The sequence below is a fragment of the Fukomys damarensis genome, unplaced genomic scaffold, assembly GCF_012274545.1.
Source record: "Fukomys damarensis isolate Sample0158 unplaced genomic scaffold, DMR_v1.0_HiC HiC_scaffold_16, whole genome shotgun sequence".
Taxonomy (NCBI): Eukaryota; Metazoa; Chordata; class Mammalia; order Rodentia; family Bathyergidae; genus Fukomys; species Fukomys damarensis.
This window is the reverse complement of record NW_022900928.1, coordinates 41,132,790-41,151,924: the sequence shown is the minus strand read 5'-3', so window position 1 is coordinate 41,151,924 and position 19,135 is coordinate 41,132,790. Positions and strand designations below refer to the sequence as shown.

The 19,135-nt window shown below is 33.9% G+C and overlaps 1 protein-coding gene and 1 pseudogene across 4 annotated transcripts in view; both read left to right on the top strand.

Annotated features, from left to right (window-relative positions):
* The first annotated feature begins 103 nt into the window (after positions 1 to 103).
* The window catches only part of Nox4 (NADPH oxidase 4), a 141,378-nt gene continuing 122,346 nt past the window's right edge, over positions 104 to 19,135 (top strand). The window contains exons 1-2 of one of the 4 annotated variants that reach the window (XM_010633719.3): positions 104 to 158; positions 549 to 644. In XM_010633719.3, the coding sequence (XP_010632021.1) occupies positions 138 to 158; positions 549 to 644 (117 nt within the window). In that variant the 5' untranslated portion in view covers positions 104 to 137. The remainder of the gene's footprint in view (positions 159 to 548; positions 645 to 19,135) is intronic. The other 3 variants (XM_010633720.3, XM_010633718.3, XM_019208892.2) reach the window with 3 other exon arrangements.
* LOC104868803 lies at positions 3,474 to 3,825 on the top strand (annotated as a pseudogene).

The following is a 19,135-nucleotide window of genomic DNA, read 5'->3' as shown; positions in this document are numbered from 1 at the left end:
AAGTTTCGTCTCCAATTCGAACTTTCTCAACGAACAAAGTGCATGCTGTTAAAACTCAGAGATGATAATGACACCCGCCTCCGCATTCCCTATGCTCGGGAACTTTCCTGCACATAGACGGGAGAGCGGATGTACAGATGTGGAGGAAGGGAGAAGAGGTTACTTAAGTGAACAGTTTTTCTTAACCCTTTAGATATTTTTTGCCCCCTTTGTTCTTTTTCTCAGATTGGTGTGCTTAGGACAGAGTGATGCCACTCATCTGAAGTCTTCTTTTGTACTTCCGGGAATACCTGCAGATTATCCTATTTGGGAGATGGGGGGGGGTCAGTTTGCGACCCAAATTCTTGTTCTTAGGTTGGAGGAACTGGTTAGAGCCGATTTTTCCTCTGAGTAGTGTCCAGGTTTTTGCTTAATTGGGAATGCTTCCTGAAATCACTTATTGCTGTTGCATTAAACTTTTAATGTCCAGAAAATATACTTGGTGGCCTCATTCCTAAGGTGATGTTTATTTTAAATTTTTGTTTCTTTGGTCCATTTGATTGTTTTAGCTCATTTGGCTCTCCCTGAACGTCCTGCTGTTTTGGAAAACCTTCCTGCTGTACAATCAAGGGCCAGAATATCACTACCTCCATCAGATGTTGGGCGTAAGTGGAACTTGGGTGACCTGTTGGAAGGGGTTTAATGCAGCAAGACATTGGTCAGTTCTCTTCATCAAAGAAACTTCACAAACTTTCGTTGATTTCTGACATGGTCAGGTTTTCTTGATTTGTCATTCGCTTTTGTCTAGGTAAGAAAGATTAATTCTTTTTCAAAGGGCTAAAGATAGCATCTGTTAAAGTGAAATGAATGAACTTGCCAGATGCCTTTTGCAAACTCTAAAGTGCCCTGGAGGCTTTGCTTCCGTGGAAGATCAACCCGTGAGGGCTTTTTGTTTTCACTTATCAAGGCTTTCGGCCTGTCCATCAGCTTATCCAGAGGATTTCTACACTGTTTTCTTTTACTGAGGGTTCTTACAAAGTACATGTCCAGTGCAGTTATTCATTTCTGGGTAGTTAGTTCTCAGTTGCTTGCCTTAGGTTAGCAGCTGATTGTGGTTCAGGAGTTTTGGTCTAATATGAGAATGACATTGTGCAATACTTGGCTGTGATTTACTTCATGTAGGTATTTTTCTTTTCTCTATTCTGATCTTATCCTTTTTTGTCATTTCCTATTTAATCCCTTATCAAAAGACAGCTTTACTGATGACATTTTACTTTGTGTAAAAGATTGCATTTTCTGAACAGCAAGCAAAAAAATACAGAATATATTGCAAAATATTAGGGAATCTGAACTAGCAGATTTGCCATTCTTTTTGCTTTTTGTTTTTGTTTTTTGGTACCAGGGATCAAACTCTGGTCCCTGTGCTTGTAAAGCAGGCACCAGAACCACTGAGCTAAATCCCTGGCTGCCATTCTTTTTTGATGGAGGAAGAAAACACATTTTAAAGAGAGGTTTTCCATAGTTTAGCGACTGCTTAAAATTACTTGAAATTAATTTAATGGAACTAGTTGTCTCATTTTTTTACATATAGAGAATTTATTTGGCTTTAAATCTCAGTACCCCAAGCGGTGACTGGCACATGGTAAGCCTACAGTGAGTTGCAGTTTAAATTAATATTAAGTGATATTTTATTTTATACAACACAATGCTGTTCTTCATAACCAGTGTTCACACTATGTTTTTAAATGTTTCATACCTGTTTTTAGTTAATGGGATCAAACAAAGCTGTCTAAAAACAAATTCATTTTATTGGAAATTATGAAATCTAAACACTTCTTTCATCTATCTAATGTCTGCCCAATCATCCAGAAACTGTTACAAAATCTGTACTTCTTTTTTGGCTCTCGGGGTTGAACTCAGGGGCTTTGCATTAAGCTACATCTCCAGCCTCCCTTTTTCTTTCTTTATTTTTAAAAAATTTGAGGCAAAGTCTGGCTAAGTTACTAAATTGTTCAGGCTGAGCTCAGATCCTCCTGCCTCCACCTTTCAGAGTGGTGGGATATCAGGGAGGATTGTGTCACTATGCTGGGCTTGAAACCTATGCTTTTGTAATGGGCACAGAGAATAAAACCTTATCCCTCCCCTCCACTTCCATATAATTTAGTTGGAAAACTGATGAATAAACAGCTGTAATTAAAAAAACAAGATTTTTTTTTTCTAATAAATTTACCACGTCTGCTTGCCTATCATTCTTATCTTATTTTCTGGAAATTTGCCATGTGGTGTGAATTAATGAACAGAACATTTCTTTCCCCAGTGGTAAGATTATTTGACTTCTTATATAACTTGATGAACAACTTGAACAAAACTTTTGAGAATTACAGTGGTAAATTTTGTTCTGGATCAGTAGGTATTTTGTGTTCATATAAAATCTAAGAATTAGAATATTATTGCAAAAACTTGGAAAAAGCTAGTTGAACTTTGGATTTTAGCTCTGTAGCACAATATAAGCTAAAATAAAAATTTATTTTTAAGGAGACTAATTATGTTGGAAATGAACAAGTTAATTTTTATGAGCTTGTATGCTGTGTAACTTCAATTTTATTGTGGTTACAAGTAAGAGAAGATGTAGATTACACATATATACATACATATGTGCATTCACACACACACCCCACACACGCAGCCAACAAATTTTTAAAATATTTAAAAATATTTTCTACCTTTCTTCTACCATCCCACTTTAATGTTTTATTTATTTATTTATTTGTTTATTTTTTAGTCTTTTTTTTTTTAGATGGTATGACAATGAGAGGAGGTCCAAAAACTGCTGGCAGTGGGGCCTTAGTGACTAGTAATGAAATGAATGAAGACACTGATAAAAGGTCCACATGCAAAAATGGCGACAAAGTGGTAGAAAGGGCATTGAGTTACTTTTCAAGGAAACATAAGACTAATCACCTGAGGTGATCTTTAAGCAACATTTATTTTTGTTGAGGATGCAACATTTTATGAGAGTACTTGTGAAAAGGAATGATGTTACTTCTTGATATCAGGCTGACAGATGATTTATGACTTTCCAACTCCATCCTTTCCAGAAATTTCCCGTTTGAGTCATCAATTCATCTAAACCACTTTAAAATAAATATTTCAACCAATATATGCTTTTTAGTAAAAAAGGAACTTCTGTGGTTCTACGATTTGCTTTATGAAGACTCATTGTGGCTTATAGTTCTAATCTTGTAACTGTGGTATAGTTTCATGGAATAAGAATTTTCAAGTACTGTTCAAATTGGAAAAATACCATGCAACAATGAAATAAGTTAGTTTAAAAATAAATAGTGTTAGTCCCTGTGTTTTAAATCTTTAAGAACTCTAAAGTGCTAGTTTAATGTCTCAGAGCAGTGCATATTAGAGCTTACCAAACTCTCAGTTTGACCATGACAGAAATGCAGAAATCCTCCACTTTCCGCCATCTTTCCAGGCCGCCATAATGGGTGCTGGTGAATGTCCTGGCTGATGCTCTTAAGAGCGTCCACAATGCCAAAGAGAGAGGCAAAACGCCAGGTCCTTATTAGGCCATGCTCCAAAGTCATCGTGCGGTTTCTAACTGTGATGATGAAGCATGGTTACTTTGGCAAATTTGAGATCATTGATGATCACAGGCAGGATAAACAAGTGTGGAGTGATCAGCCCCAGGTTTGATGTGCAACTGAAAGACCTGGAAAAATGGCAGAATAATCTGCTTCCGTCCAGTCAGTTTGGTTTCATTGTATTGGCAAACTCATCTGGCATCATGGAGCATGAAAACACACAGGAGGGAAAATTCTGGCATTCTTTTACTAGTGAAATAAACCATACAAATAAAATGCTTCAATGGAAGAAAAAAAAAAGAAATGTAGAAATCCTGAAGAGGATATATAATATTCTGATATGGTGAATTTCTTCTAGATTCACAGACATTTTAGATTCACAAAATCATGATGATATCTGGAAATCAATTTGTACCATTTAAAAACACAGATGGAAATAATACATCTGTTTTCTGCACATTTTGATAATAGCATTAAGTATAAAGTTTACCGTCATCCATCTGTAAAGTATATGTGATAACAAAGTTACCCTAATACCAGAAGTGTCCACAGAATAGCTCTTATTTGCAAGGACATAGATATGGAGAAGGAGTAAATGTTTTTGTAAAGATCTCTGTTTTGTATTGAAAACAATTACGTCATTCAAACAGCTTACACGAACTTATCATATGCCATGCAATTTACAAGTATTTTGCTTTAGCTAAGAAACAGTTCCCATTTTGCATATCAAGAAATACAGGCTAAGAAAGGTGTATGACTTGCTGAAGTGTTCTGGGTGGTCAGTGCCAAAAGCAGAATGCAAATGCAGTCCTTTCTGACCTCTGCTTTTCTCTCTTAATGTACACTTTTTAAACTGTTTCACTGGCTCCTCTCAGGTACTCAAGCATTGACTAATATTTCTCCTTATCATTGCTGCCCAATAGAAATATAATGTAAGTCATAAAGTAAAGGAAGCTGGAGACATTCATTTAAAAATAAATAACCTAGTATACCCAAAATATTATTATTTTGATATATAGCCATTATTCAAAAATTAATGAGATGTTTTACTTTATTTTTTCTACTAATTACTTGAAATACCCTATGTACTTTTATTCCCACCCATTTAATGGTTCAGTCACTAAATCTTTATAAGGGATATGAATCTTTATTTTTAATCTTATAAAATTTACAAGTGAAAAAGCAGATTGATATATGGTACCTAAGTCGTTGCAGATGTGCTTCAACGTTATCTAATAACACAAATGAGTTCCAAGTAGTCCCAGCTACTCTGGATGGTGAGTTGGAAGGGTTGTTTAAGCCAAAGAGTTTGTCCCCAGCCTGAGCAAAACAGTGAGACCCTGTCTCAAACAAACAAACAAACACATTTAAGTTATTAAAATTACTAAATCTAAAGATTAAGTTCTTTGGTAACCACACGTACATTTAACATATTGAATGGTGGTATGTGGCTAATAAGTTGCATTTTGGACAACTCAAGTATGGGAAAGATTCTCACCTGTGTGGCCATCTAAAGTTATCATTTTGTTTTCAAGCACACAACTAACCAGCCAACTAACTTGATAAAAACTATATCAGGATGTAGGTATTTTTGCTCCTCTACAAAATATGAGTTGATATTGATGGAAAATTATGGGCTCTACTTGTTGGCATAAACTATAAAAACCTCTCAAATTTATGCCTTATCCTCTGAGCTCTCCGGGGGTGGGATCTTTTAAGAATGAGGTGTTGAAGTGTCATGCATGTGTACCAACACTCAGTGGTTATAATCATTATGTACTGTGAACATGTATCATGAATATTCTTTGCCAGGCTGGTTCCATCTACACTAGGAGGCAGTTGGTCACGGTTGGTTTACGCCTGAGTTAATGGACTAATCAGATTGTGCACTTCCTAGGAGATGTTTAATTATGACATGCTCTGAGTTTTGGAATCTATAATGGGCTAAAAGAAAAAAAAATGTCTCAAGGGAAAGCCAAAACAAACATCAAAATAAACAAATTAATTAAAAACCCATCCCCTCTCACAGCAATTTTTTAAATAAATTACTTTATTGATTGAGATTAAATCTGTTTTATTTATTTTAAGGAATGGAAATAAGTTGCTGTTTAATAGAAAACACTGTGTTGAGGCATCTTGAGTAATTTAGTTTTCTGGTTTTTTTCAATGTTGAGGCAGTTTAACAGAAGATCTTGCTCACAGAATCCCTCATATTCATTATTTTCCAGATTTTGAGATGGAGTTTGACATTAAAAATATCATTTAATGGTCATAAATACTTTAACTTGGGAAGAGAATGTATTTTGTCTTAACAGATTCCATGCATCTTGTCTTTATATATTTTTTCCCCTTCAAACTAATGTTTTGTGTGTTCATTTTCAACCTAATAATGATGCAATGCTGAGAATTTTCATTTTTTGGCTTTTTCTCAAAAATGTTGTTTAGATCTCCTGCATGGTCATGAAAAAAATTCTTCCCCTTTGGAAATGCTGAGATAGGTAACATATTTGGAAGGAAGTTTTGAGTGACCAGATTTTTACTAACTTTCTAGTGAAACACAAGGAGGATATTTCTTTGACAATCATTATCTTCTAGAAGCAGTAACTGATTTACCCTTTCATGAGTCCTAGGAGTTATATTACAACATTTTTTTTTTTTTTTTTTAACAGAGACAGAAGTTTGATGTCATGTGAACACCTTAATAAGTTCAAGGGCTGGTGTTTCTAATAAATAGACCTAGGACTTTAAGACAGTGTTGGTTTCACAAAGGTCTGGGAAGTTTTGATTCTGCTGAGAGGAATATATGTTTCTAGTGAATTTTGGAAGGATGCTCGATCATTAACTCTTTACTTTTATTGCACAGAATAATAATTACTAGCCAGAATTGTCACGGTATGCAGTGTAGTTTCAGCTTAGGGAATATTATTTTTAGCTTAACTGTTAGTTTTTATTTACTCTTACTACCATTCTACTCCTTGAAACAGTTATTTCATTTTCTGTTTATGGACAGGTAAAAAGGGTTGTATTGCTTTGTGTTTGTTTATGAATTTGTTTGGTAGTGGGGCTCCAGTACTTGGGACCTTGCAAAGAGGGTTGTATTACTTTGAAAGGATCACACTGTATTCTTGTCTTTCTTTCTTTTTTCTTTTTTTTGAAACAGGTCTTGCTATAAAGTTCAGGCTGGTCTTGAACTCACTGTGTAGTCCAGGCTGTCCTCGAACTCCAGCAGCAATTTTCCTGCTTCGGCGTCTCACTTGCTGGGGTTACAGGCATGTGCCACCACACCTAGCCACATTATAATCGTCATCTATTCACAGTAGATACCATTTCATGGAATTTTGTTGTTGGGAGTTTTGAACTTTACATAGATTTCTTTTTAGTTTTTTCTGAAATAAATAATGAAAGTGAAGTGATTTGCTCATGGTCACCTACAGAATTAGTGGACTGATCACTGATCTACTGACTCTGTTGTCTAGTGTTAGCCTGTAATGAAGAGCTGGGAACATAAGCAGAAAATTTTTTATTTTCATATGTACTCCACACCCACTGGATCAGTTTCTTGTTGGGGGAGGTGGCTTTATTTTATTGGTATTTTAAATATGCACAATGGTCACATTCATCACAGGGAAGTTGCACCTGTACATGATTTATCATGCTGCTTCTTTTTCCCATTCCCTTTTCCTCCATTCGGCCGCTCTTCCTCTGGAAAATGTTAAACTCTACATTATATGGAATGCTAGTTTTCATTTTATATTAAACAATATTTAGAAATCTTTAGCAACTTAAGATGTTAAGAAAAATTTATTGATGCTCAAGATAAAGTATACATTTTCAGCATTGTCATTTCTTTTGTATTCTCAGATAATTTTTAAAGGCAATATCAGATATTTTTATTTATATTATATTTGATTTTACTATTTATCAAAATTCTAGGGCTCAGTGTTTAACAGCTTTTTTATACATCTGTTGCATAACTCTCTTTTATCACTGCCATTCAGTACACCACAGAATTGGAAGTTGGATCTCAGATGTTTTTAAAGCTACTTCTTTCATTTAAAAATGAGCAATGTAAATATTAATAGCAAACTACATCAGTATGACTGGCTCGGTATTAGGCTAAGAGCTTTGTGTTGATTAATTTATTTAATCTATTAATCTATCTTGTATAATAAGTGTTTCTAGTTTTTTTTTGTTGTTTTGCAGTTGAGAAACTGAGTTAGTGGGGTTTTGTAATCTACTAGTGAGTGACAGAGGCAGGATTCCTGCCCCAAGATACTAGTTGCAGGTTCTACTTATATTATTAAAATTAATTGACAAATAAAATTTGTGTATATTTATTATGTATATCACAATATTTTGAAATATGTACATACTGTGGAATGGGTAATGGAGAGAACTAATGTATGTATTATCTCGTGTACTTAGTTTTTGTGGTCAGAACACTTAAAATCTGCTTTCTCGGCAATTTTTAGAGTATGATACATTGTTATTACCTTTGGTCCCATGACCTGCAGATCTCATTTACTTTTATTAGTTCATGTTTGTAATACAGGATGTTTACATTTCTTCTGGGAAGTTGGTACATGTTCTTTCTTCCTATCTAATTGACATTTTATATTCCCTATCCTTCCATTCCACCCCGGTAACCACAATTGCACTCCTCTCAGAATTTAGCTTCATTACATCCATATATAAATTAGATTACGTGATATTTTTCTGTCTGTGTCTGGTTTATTCAATTTTACACAATATCCCCACCGTACATATATGTTGCTACAAGTGACAGGATTTCCTTTTTTAAAGTTGGGAAAATATTTCATTGTGTGTATGCACTGGATTTTCTTCATTCATTTATGGACAGACTTGTATTCTGAACCATTGTGCTCCTCTGTGTCTAGGGAACATTACTATTAGGTTGAACTGCCATTTTGGTAGCTTAGAAAAATCAAATATCAGCCATTTAGTATTGTTCAGTCTAATAACAGCTCTTAACATTTATTGATTGCATACAATGTGCCAGATGCAGTTGTTGCCTCTTTTATAAATTCATTTAGTCCTCATATTTAATACTTACAACAAGCTTAGATGATAGAAATAATCACTTTTTATACAGTTAAACAGATTCACGGTGATTCAGTAACTTTCCTGAGGTCACATAGCCAACAAATCCAGTGTCTTGTGACCATGCTTTGTTACTCTGCTGTACACAGCAAGTTAGGAGAGCTAGTGTTAGAACCTGAAATTCTTCCTCTTACTTAGGGTTCCTACCACAGTGCTCCTGAATAAGACTGTGCGTGTGCATGAGTGTGTGTTTGTTTATTTTTTATTTACTAATAAGTACTCAGCCAGAAGTAAAGGTAAGATTATAACATAGATTGTTCTTAAATCCAAGTCAGACATGTCTGCCTCATCTTATCTACTGCATGAGTTTGCTAAGGCAGTCATAACGGAGTACCACAGGTACTAGAATAAAATGAATTTATTTCCTCACAGTTTTGGAGTCACAGATCAAGTTTTCAGCAGGGTTGGTTCCTTCTGAGGGCCTCTCTCCGTGGATTGTAGCTGGCTCTCTTCTAATATCTTTATATGATCTTCCTGTTCTGCCTGTCTGTTTCCCAGTCTCCTCTTCTAAGGACACTCATTGCAGGATTAGGATCCATTTCAATGATGTCAGTAATTAGTTCTTTAAAGATTACATCTCCAAATACAGTCCCACAAAGACACTGTGGGGTTAATACTTGATTTGTAACATATACCATATTTCTAAGTCTTCTGTAAATTAAGTATGAATTTTGAGGAATTAATCTTTTTTTTTTTCTTGTATGGGCTTGGGACCTGGTGCTTGCAAGGCAGGCAGCGGCATCACTGAGCTAAATACCCAGCCCTTGAGGAATTGATCTGAGATTAATATGATTCTAGTCTCCTGAATTTTAGAGTTCCAGCTGAGTGCTAGCATTCCAGAAGGACATTACTCAAGAGCCTTTCCAGGCCCATCTAGGAAAGGATGGTGATGCTCCAGCTCAGGTGTTTGTAGAACTATAAACTTAGTTCTGCCCTACAATTATTTTGAACATTGTGGTTACACATTCTTCACTCCATACCTCAAAGAAGAATATCAGATACATTAGCATCCCTTGAATAACAGCAATATTTTCATAGCGAGTGCTTAAATCTTGGCATGAAAAGTATGACTTCAGGTAACTCCCTCCTAAGAGGAACACAGTCAATTTCGAGGAGCCATTTTATCTTGTGCATTGCTGAAGCCAGTAATAGTGTCATGGCTGTAATCATAGCAGTCACCTACTTCTCCTTGGGGAGCACTCTGCCTGAAGGGTAAAGATCCTGTAGAACGAAGGTATGTCAGACTGTGGGGATTGTTCTAGTCCATTTATCTCATCTGATAAATAAACTTAGTGTAGTCAGATTGTTCTATATGTGCTTAGAGAAAAGCTGAATTGAATTGTAGGCCATCCTTTCCCTGGGCAGTGTTTCTTCGTGTCCATCGTGGTAAACATTGTGTTGGTCCTAGAAACTGATTCTAAAATTGCCTTTTATGGAGAAGAAAATCAACTATAGTTTGCTGTTGAAAACATCGTGAGTTTTGGAGCAGTATGTATAGCTATGTATGTATACATGAATTTGAGTCATAATTCAGATCCTTCTTTCTCTTTATGACTTTGGCAAACTAATTATTTGAGCCTAAATTTAACTAATCATTGAAAAAAGGTTTCAACTTTACTCTTAGATTTGTTGTATTACATGAGGAAATGTTTAGTGGTTGCTACATAGGCAATCGAAATCATAACTTTTGCTCTACATATTAAATAATATTTGGTATTAATGATATTGTATGCATAGTATTAAATGATATTATAAATTATTGTGTTTATAAGTATACATATTAAAAAATTCAGAGACATTAAAGAGAAGGGATTTGCCAGATGTATAGCAGATGGCATGTATGACAGGGAATTTGTCCTTTATTCTATGATTACAATGCTTAATAAACAGATGTGTGATGATAAGCTTGTATGTTTGCTGGTTAGCTAGAACATTCTAGTTTCAGTTCTGTCTGCCTCCCTGACCCTTCTTGAGCAAGAAGGGTATATGCTGCTATTTGTCTTTAGTATAAAGTTAGTGGTTAGGGTGTAACTTTAATCTGAGGTAGAGTACATTTCATTCCAAAATGAATTAATGCTTTTTACTAATCTTTATTCAAACTTGGAATTTTTCAATAGTTTAGGGAAATAGTATCTATCTTATGAGATTATTATGAATCCTAAGAGTAAATTAGAAGAAATAATAGAGCAACATTCATTGATCTATTCTCATTGGCTTAATATCGCGTTAAGTTCCTGATAGGTTGTATGTCAAAGTTCTTACTTTTCTCCAAGATGAGTTCTTATCTTAAGAGGAAAGTGAAAAAAACAGGATTTATAAGTAAATTTCCCTTTTATTAAAGTACCTAGCATTAAACCTACTACCTAGAAAGAGCTTTAAAAATTTTAGTTTTCTTCTTTTATTTTCTCCATTCTCAACCTTCATAACTTTCAATAATAATTCACCTTATTATTTTGTATCCCAGGAAAACACAGCAAACAGATCCTAACCATTTCAGAGTTATGTGCTAAGGATTATGTTGTAAAAGTTAATGATGTGCTTTGAGGAACTGAAAGTGTCACAGATGGAAAAGATAGTTGTTACATAGGTTTCTCTTTCCTATTAGTCCAACAAGGTTTTGAAGTTCTACCCATGGTGTTACGACATGGCTGTCCAGGAAGTCATTAAGGAAAATTTCAACAAAGTAATGAGAGAAGATTTTGCCTTCATCATGAAAAAGTAGTCACTTAACATCCAAAATATTTTATACTTAGAGTGGTTGATGACTGAGGAGGATTTTGATGGTCTGTGCAATATCATAACTAATAGTGTCCCTAATGTAGAAGAACAAATCATTGGGATGGGAGTAACCACTCCTCCGGCCTACTTTTGCATTTTTTGTGATGTGTAAAAAGCTATTGTCTTGTGAAAAATAGTTTCTTTTCAGTTTGGGCAATGGTACTAAAGGACAAAAATGTTAAGGTATAGATTTCTTAAAGGTTATTTGTGTACATATTTAGAAATTAGAAAGGTTAACTTGACAGTGGACCTCAACTATGGATAAGTGAATCCAACACAATGTTTTATTTGGGAAAATTGTATATTTTAATGGATTTCGTAGATTTAGAAATTATCCAAGATCTACAGATCTATATCAAAATTATTAAAAGTCTGAAATAGTTTAAGGCAAAAAGAGATAAGTTATATACTCGAAGGCATTTTATATATCTGAGATTAAAGCAAGAGGTAGACATTTTATTATTATATTTTATTTAAGAAATAACCTATGATAAATTTAACTTTTTGAATGCATTCCTTTTCTCCATGATAAGATTTTCGTGTTTTCATTAACACAAAGCTCAGGCCCATTGGAAGGGTCTGGAATGGCAGTGACCCAAACAAGTTTATTTTTTCTCTATGCTATAATTTTGGTTTTCTTTGTTAGCTTCCCTTTCCCCCAGTGTGCTTTTCCTTATGTGCCTTCTTCTTAGTATCTTATCTTGAATATACTACTTGTGCCATCTCCTATGAGAGCACAGATTTCAAGGTTAGCCAAGGTGTCCTAAGGAGAGAGTGAGTTGTCAAGCAAGAACTGAAAAGAACCAATTGAGAATGCTAATGAAATAGAGTAATGAATGCTTTTTTGGGGGGTCGAATCATGAGTTAGTTTGGGCCTTTGAGTTTTGCCAGTTTTCTTGGCTTTGAAAATCATGAACCTAAAACCACATTTGTAAAGTGCATTGAGTTATACAAACAAAAGGTGAAAGGTACTTTTTCCTTTTTCTTTTTTTCCATAGCTCAGGATATCTAAAGAGGGAAAATATAGCAAATATCATCAGTGGTCTATATTAATGGGCTCCAACTGGAAAAAATCATTCATATGAAACCACAAGAATGTAGAGCGTCAACGTGAAGGTTCTCCTACTTGAGGAATGGCATTTGCTGTTGGGAATGGTCTGTGTTCCAAAATTACAATCCATAGCATTTTTCTGTAGCATCGGGGCTCAGCTTGGACGGTGTGGAACCTGTTACTGAACAGTTAAGCCATGTCCATCTTGTCCATGTTTTAAAGTGTAAGAGAGTGAAAGAATGAGTCAAATGAAAGGCTTGGAAGAGTGTCATTTCTGGCTTATAGGAGTTTCCTTAATTTTGGTTCTTGGAGAAAACTGGTCTTAGACTCCTGGTTTTAAATCTTGAGTATATCTTGGTAAAAGTAAAAATATGTTTGTCTTAGCCCATGGGTTTTAGATATAAGTACTTTAATTTGTTAAAGCCTTTTATATCACTAATCTGATTATTCTTAAATATCTGTAATCACTTTTCCCTGGGCGTGAATGACTTTAAGCTCCAATTTCAAATAAATTAATATCTATAAAAAGTGGAATATTAATGGGAGTGGTTTGCTGTTAAAAGAACATGAATTTTGTGGACAAACATCTAAAATGAAATCTCTGCATTCTCTATCTGTCTACTTATTTATTTTTGAGACAGGGTCTCACTACATAGTTCAGGCAGGTTTTGAACTCATGTAGTTCAGGCTGGCCTTGAACTCAGAGAGATCCTCCTGCCTCAGCCTCTAGAGTACTGGGATTCACTTTTCCTTTTAACAAATGTATCTTTAATTATTAAAATATTCAAAGGCTATTTTCTCAATTTAAAATTAAGTATTATTAAACTGAATTAAAAGGACACGTCTGTATTGAAACGTTGTTGACTTATAAATATGGCAATTTAGTTTACCCAATGTTTGACTTAAAATACTGTGACTTACCTCTTCATAGTAGGGTTTTTGTGTGGCAGAGGAGTGGAGGGAAGAATTGACTAAAATGAGGAAGATATGATTGGAAGGCTCTCAAGGAGGGTTATTTCCTTTCTAATGGCAAGATATATTTGACAGATTTATGATAGCACTAGTACTCATTGCTTTCAGGAAACATTTGGAGTTAAGAGTATTTTGATATTAGAATCTATTTGTAAATGTTTGCTAATGACTATAAAAATTTCCAACAACAGAGAAACCTCATTTCCTAATTTAGTTAGTGTAAAGCAAGAAATAGGAAATGTTTTGAAAGGATATTTTGCAAATGGGAATGTATTTTTTTGTTTTCTTAATTATAATTTTAAAATATTTATGTTTATGGTTAATTGCTTTTTAATTGGCAGTGTCTCCAAATTTTAGCTCCAAATTTGTTGGCCTTTTCCAAATTTCTGTCAAACAATTCATAGATTGAAGTACACATAGAGAGTATGTGGAACTGTAAATTCTTTCTGTATAAACAGAATTCTTTTTTAAAAAACTTTTTTGGATGTCAAGTGTAGGGTATTTATTTGAATATATCTTGTAGTTCATAGCATACTCCTCACTCATGTGTGTGGTACTTCTTCTTGCCTTTTTCATTATTTAATTTGTTTATTAATTCAGTAGTTTAATCATTTTAATTCTTCAATCCTATTGTCCTATTTATAATAGGTCTTACTTATATTTGACTTTTATAAGTACATGTGTGTCATTCATAGTGCTTCTATTCCGTGTGGGAAGCTGGTATAGGTACATAACACATCTTAGTTTCCTTTTTCATCCACTTTATCTCCCCTTCCTCCCACCATTTTTTGATCTCCTTCCCATTTGAGAACAATCTGTTTCCCTACTTTTTATTGTTTGTCTTTTATTTTGCTTTTTGTTTATGATATAGGTTTCTCATGTAAGAGAAACTATGTGATATTTAAGCTTTTGTGTCTGATTTATTTCACTTGATTTTATGCTCTCAAGATGCATCCGTTTTCCTACCAATGAGTCAAGTTAATAGCAACCTTTCCAATGTGCTGTCTATTGTTTTGTTTGCATTTTATGTTTATATTTATTTTAATTCATAAAAAATGGTACTGTGCTACAGGACTCATTCAGTTTCTTACTTGTTTTCATCTGGTGCTGTGTTCAGTCTGCTCTTGTACCTGTGTTTCTTTGCTTCTTGCTCCTATTTGCTGTATACTATTCCATACTTTGCCTCTACCATCATTTTTAATCCATTCTTCCAGAAAGGGACACTTAGATTATTTCTATTTTTATATATATATCACATAACAATGTGATGAACATAAAAGGTAATGTTGTAATATAAATGTTACAATGGAAATTTGTTGGTTTTATGATTTAAAGTATTTGTCTACTAAGTTCTTAAGTGGAACAAAATGAAGTTTTTTTTGTTGTAACAAAACACAGGGCTTTTGCATTTTCTTGGTAGAGCAATTGATTTTAGTCAGATTAAGGGGAAGGAGATGATGTTAATACATGAAATGCCAGAAAATGGAATTAAAATTATGAGAGAACATTAAAAGTAAAATTGCATAGAGGGTGATGGATTTTTTAAAAAGATAAGCAAAAATCAAAGCAATAATTCGCCTAACCTTCTGAATTGTGCAGCATAGTAGATAATTTGTGTCTACCCCAAACACTAATTAAAGGTTAAAAAGGCTTGGCGATGGAGTGTAAGTGGATAGAATTTTTGTATGTGGTAGAATTAGCTTTTTTAAGTTAATATTTTAATGTACGTTGAAATACTTTGTTTTCAGGAATTGTTTGCCAAGTGTCATAATGACATATAAGATAACAGAGCCATAAGAAATCTGGGATATCACCTATCCCTGGGACCACAGGATAGATGAACTGCAATGTTTTAGGGAACCCATTGCTAGAGAGTCAGAAAGTTTGTGTTTTATAACCCAGTACTTCTTCCTTACCTTATCTAAACCCCTTTTTATTTCCTAGAAGTCCGTAATATCCGTCATTATCGCTTCCCTTTTTCCTGCTCCTATCCTGTCCCATTTTGTTGAATCTTGTGCTGTAGATTAACATGCTATCATTTATTAAAAGTTTAGGAGGAAAAGATCAGTAGCTTAATGCTCCGCTTCTGAAAGGTTCTGCCCTAAGCCATTAAAGATTTGCAAGGCAATTTTACAAGCTTGGCAGGCATTTTTCCAATATGAAAATGATGCTTACAATAATGCAACAATTAAAAAAATCTATAAAAGTAGAAATGGAAAATTGCTTTATATTATCAGCACTTAAAAGTAATACTTATTTCCCACTTTCTTTTCTTTCCACCTTTCTATTTGCTTTCCTTACTACATGTTCGCAGTACATCATACTGCCTCTCATGTGGGGAATCCGCACACGCACAAAACACATCTTCATTCTCTCTTCTCTGTATCCTCTCTACTTCCAGACCTTCCCCTTCCCGCTTGCAAAAGCTCTATTTCCATTTTTTCTTCAGTTTTTTCTTTAAATTCCTTTTCCCTTTATACAAAATAAAGAGCCTTGTATTTTTTTAAAAAGTAGCATTAGACATTACGTTAATCATGTTCATGAAGTTTTAGTGTTTATTGAGTTCTTGATACTTAGTTGTAAAAATACATTCTTTTTTTCTTTTTCTTTTATAAACAAAAGAATGTAATAACAAAATAAGAGAATAGTGGTAGTTGATACACTGTGTATCATTATCTTCAAAGTAGAGTACAAGACATGATATGGGCAAAAAAGATTCTCTTTTACAAAGAAGAAATAAACAGAATTAACGCAACACTTACTCAAGACCAAGACACATTGCTTAGCCAGAGAAGTGGTACAATGTAAGTGTTAGAGCCTTGGAAATGGCAAGAAATTCAGGAGCTCTACCTGACTGCTTCAATTTCAGGAACAACAGTTTTATGTACTGGGCAAATACAGTGCTGTTTTGGTACAAAGAACTAGGTGAGAAAGATGTAACTCGAAACCTGACAATGAGAATCTACCCATTCTGACTAAAGAAACTAGTAGTGTAAATGAAACAAATTAGTATTTACATTAAAATAGGGAAACCTCTGAACCTCTCCCCACTTTTTATCCATCTTCCATTTTGCTCCTCAATTAAAATTTTAAAATATCTGTTTCTGTACATTGGATAGTAATAGTGTAACAGAAAAAGAAATTTTTCTCTATGTCTAATGGATATCCACCTGAATCTATTTCATTTATATCTCCATCTATGTAAATATGTACATATATAAATGTATACATTGTTAATTCACCAAGGATAATAGAATGGTAATAGAGCAAGGACATTATTATTTCGTTTTTATTTTGTGAGATTAATTTATTTTACTTTAATGATTATATAGTACCCATAATGTGTAACATAATTTATTTTCCATTTCTCACTTGTTGGACATTTTAATTATATTAATTTATTGTTATCACAGATCATACTGTGGTGAATATTCTTATACAAGTTTATTTGTTCACTTGAAAGTATACCTCTATTTTTAAATCCAAAATGTGATATTTTGCTCTTAGCTCAGTGTTTTAGGGAAAAATTAAATTTGAATTACATTTTCCTTTTATTACAGTCCTTTTCCTTTGTGACCGAATGGCAACTCACGATGTAAAACTTTAATTTATAACATTTGAAAATTAAAAGTGGTGAATTCAATATCAGAAAAGAGAGTTCAACAAATACATCATCTTACATTTGATTTAATTTATTATTCTTTAGCAGCTGAACTAGTGTGGTTCATTCACTGATCGGTTAAACCCTGTGAGAAGTTTAAGACACATCAGGAAGGTTAGATAAATATCTTGCATCATACTATCATCCATTTAGTCCATCTTTACCGAGTAATCTATTCTTAGGTATTTATTTTGACCATTTTCTTGCACCGAGAGTCTTTCTCTTAGAATTGATAGCTTTTTTCCCTTATAAAAAGTCTAGGAATTGACCTGTTGAAAGTTGAAAACAGTAATTAAAAGAAGAGCTGTTAGCTAAGATTGCTAGTATTTTAAGGTAATAGAATTTAAAAACAGTTTTATCGATTCAATTAAGAAGACTTAATAAGAATCAAGATTTAATTCAGGAGGAGTGAAATAAACTATGTTTATGCAGGCTATGTTTAGCAGACATGAGAGAAAAGTCTTGATGTTGAATATCCTATATTCAGAGTTAGTTGTAATATATGTCATTGGGGAAAGTCTGAAAAAAATTCTAACTAGGTGATAAAGTATCATTGCTATGTGTATTGTTTCTTTTCAAAAAGTTTTCGTATGCTCAGGCCACAAGTACAATATCTGGCTTCTAATTTTAGGAGGAATGTTGACAAATTAAAAATGTTTTAATGATGAGGAAGAATGAAGTAAGGTTTGCAACGGTTATTTTTTGATGAAGAGGAGGTGTTGAGAGGTGACTAAACATTCAATAATTGTGTTCAGATGTGCTGGACACATGATGCAGGAGAAACTAGTCTTCTCTTAGCTTTCAAGTTAACCATGCTAAGATCTTTTTTTTTTTTTTGGTATCAGATCGAACTCAGGACCCTTACTTGTGAGGCATGAGCAGTGCCACTGAACTAACTACAAGTTAACCTTGCTGTGCAAAATAAATTCTACGGTACTCTCATTATCTTTCCGGTGTCCACATCATTATTATTGAAGGACGAAAGTGTAACTATGATAAAATATCAAATGTTTTGTAACTGGAGGCTTTGTTGTGCCTTAATGAATAGAATATAATGAGTAGACATGAATATCAAAAATTATTTAAATATATTAAAAATATTTCCACTTAAATAATGTTTTTCAGTCAAAGAAGTAAAACCACTTTCATTTGGTATACTTTTACCTTTTACAATAATTCTGTGTGGTAAAGTGGAGACAGTGTTTAATATTGTTTAAATTCCTCATTTCTAGGCTCTGGATACAGGTGGACTTGGTAGAGGTCACAGGTGAAATTTCACAGCTTTTCATCTGGTGACCTGTTCTCTCAACAGCACTGCCATTAGCAGCTCATGGACCTGTTTGTGTGTAATTCTGAATTCCATTTATGTTGCACTTTAACTTTGCTAAACAGACAGATAGTTGAGAAGTGGCTGTCTCTTGTCCCTGTGCATTTGACAGAAGAGAAAGGTAGAAAAAATGGGGGCAGAAACATCATGCTGTAATACAGTTGTTTTTCTTTCTCCGTAACAGCTACATGTCCTTTTGACTTGTAAGACTTTTGTATAGAAAAACATTTGCATTGAAAATAGAAGAAGCTTCACTTTAAGAAAGTATAGAAGGATAACGGCTTATAATAGAAAAAATTTGAAAGAAGCATAAGGAAATTTCAATATAAAATCAGAATGGGTTTTATAATTTTGGCTATCATTTTAGTTTATAGAAAAATAATTTCACCAGCTTTGTCTTTAGAACTAATAGTTTCTTTTGGAGACTGTTTATTTTCTCCTTTTTCTGTCTCTACCCCATCTGTCTCTCTGTCTGTCTCTCTCTCTGTCTGTCTGTCTCAGGCAATTTGTATATAAGAAAAAGGACCAACTTGAGTCAAAAATTATATCATAGTTGGAGTCGGGGATTTATATCAGTGGTTTTGCTGCCTGCCTCGCAAGCACAAGATCCAGAGTTCGATCTGTTGTACCAAAAAAAAAAAAAAAAAAAAAAA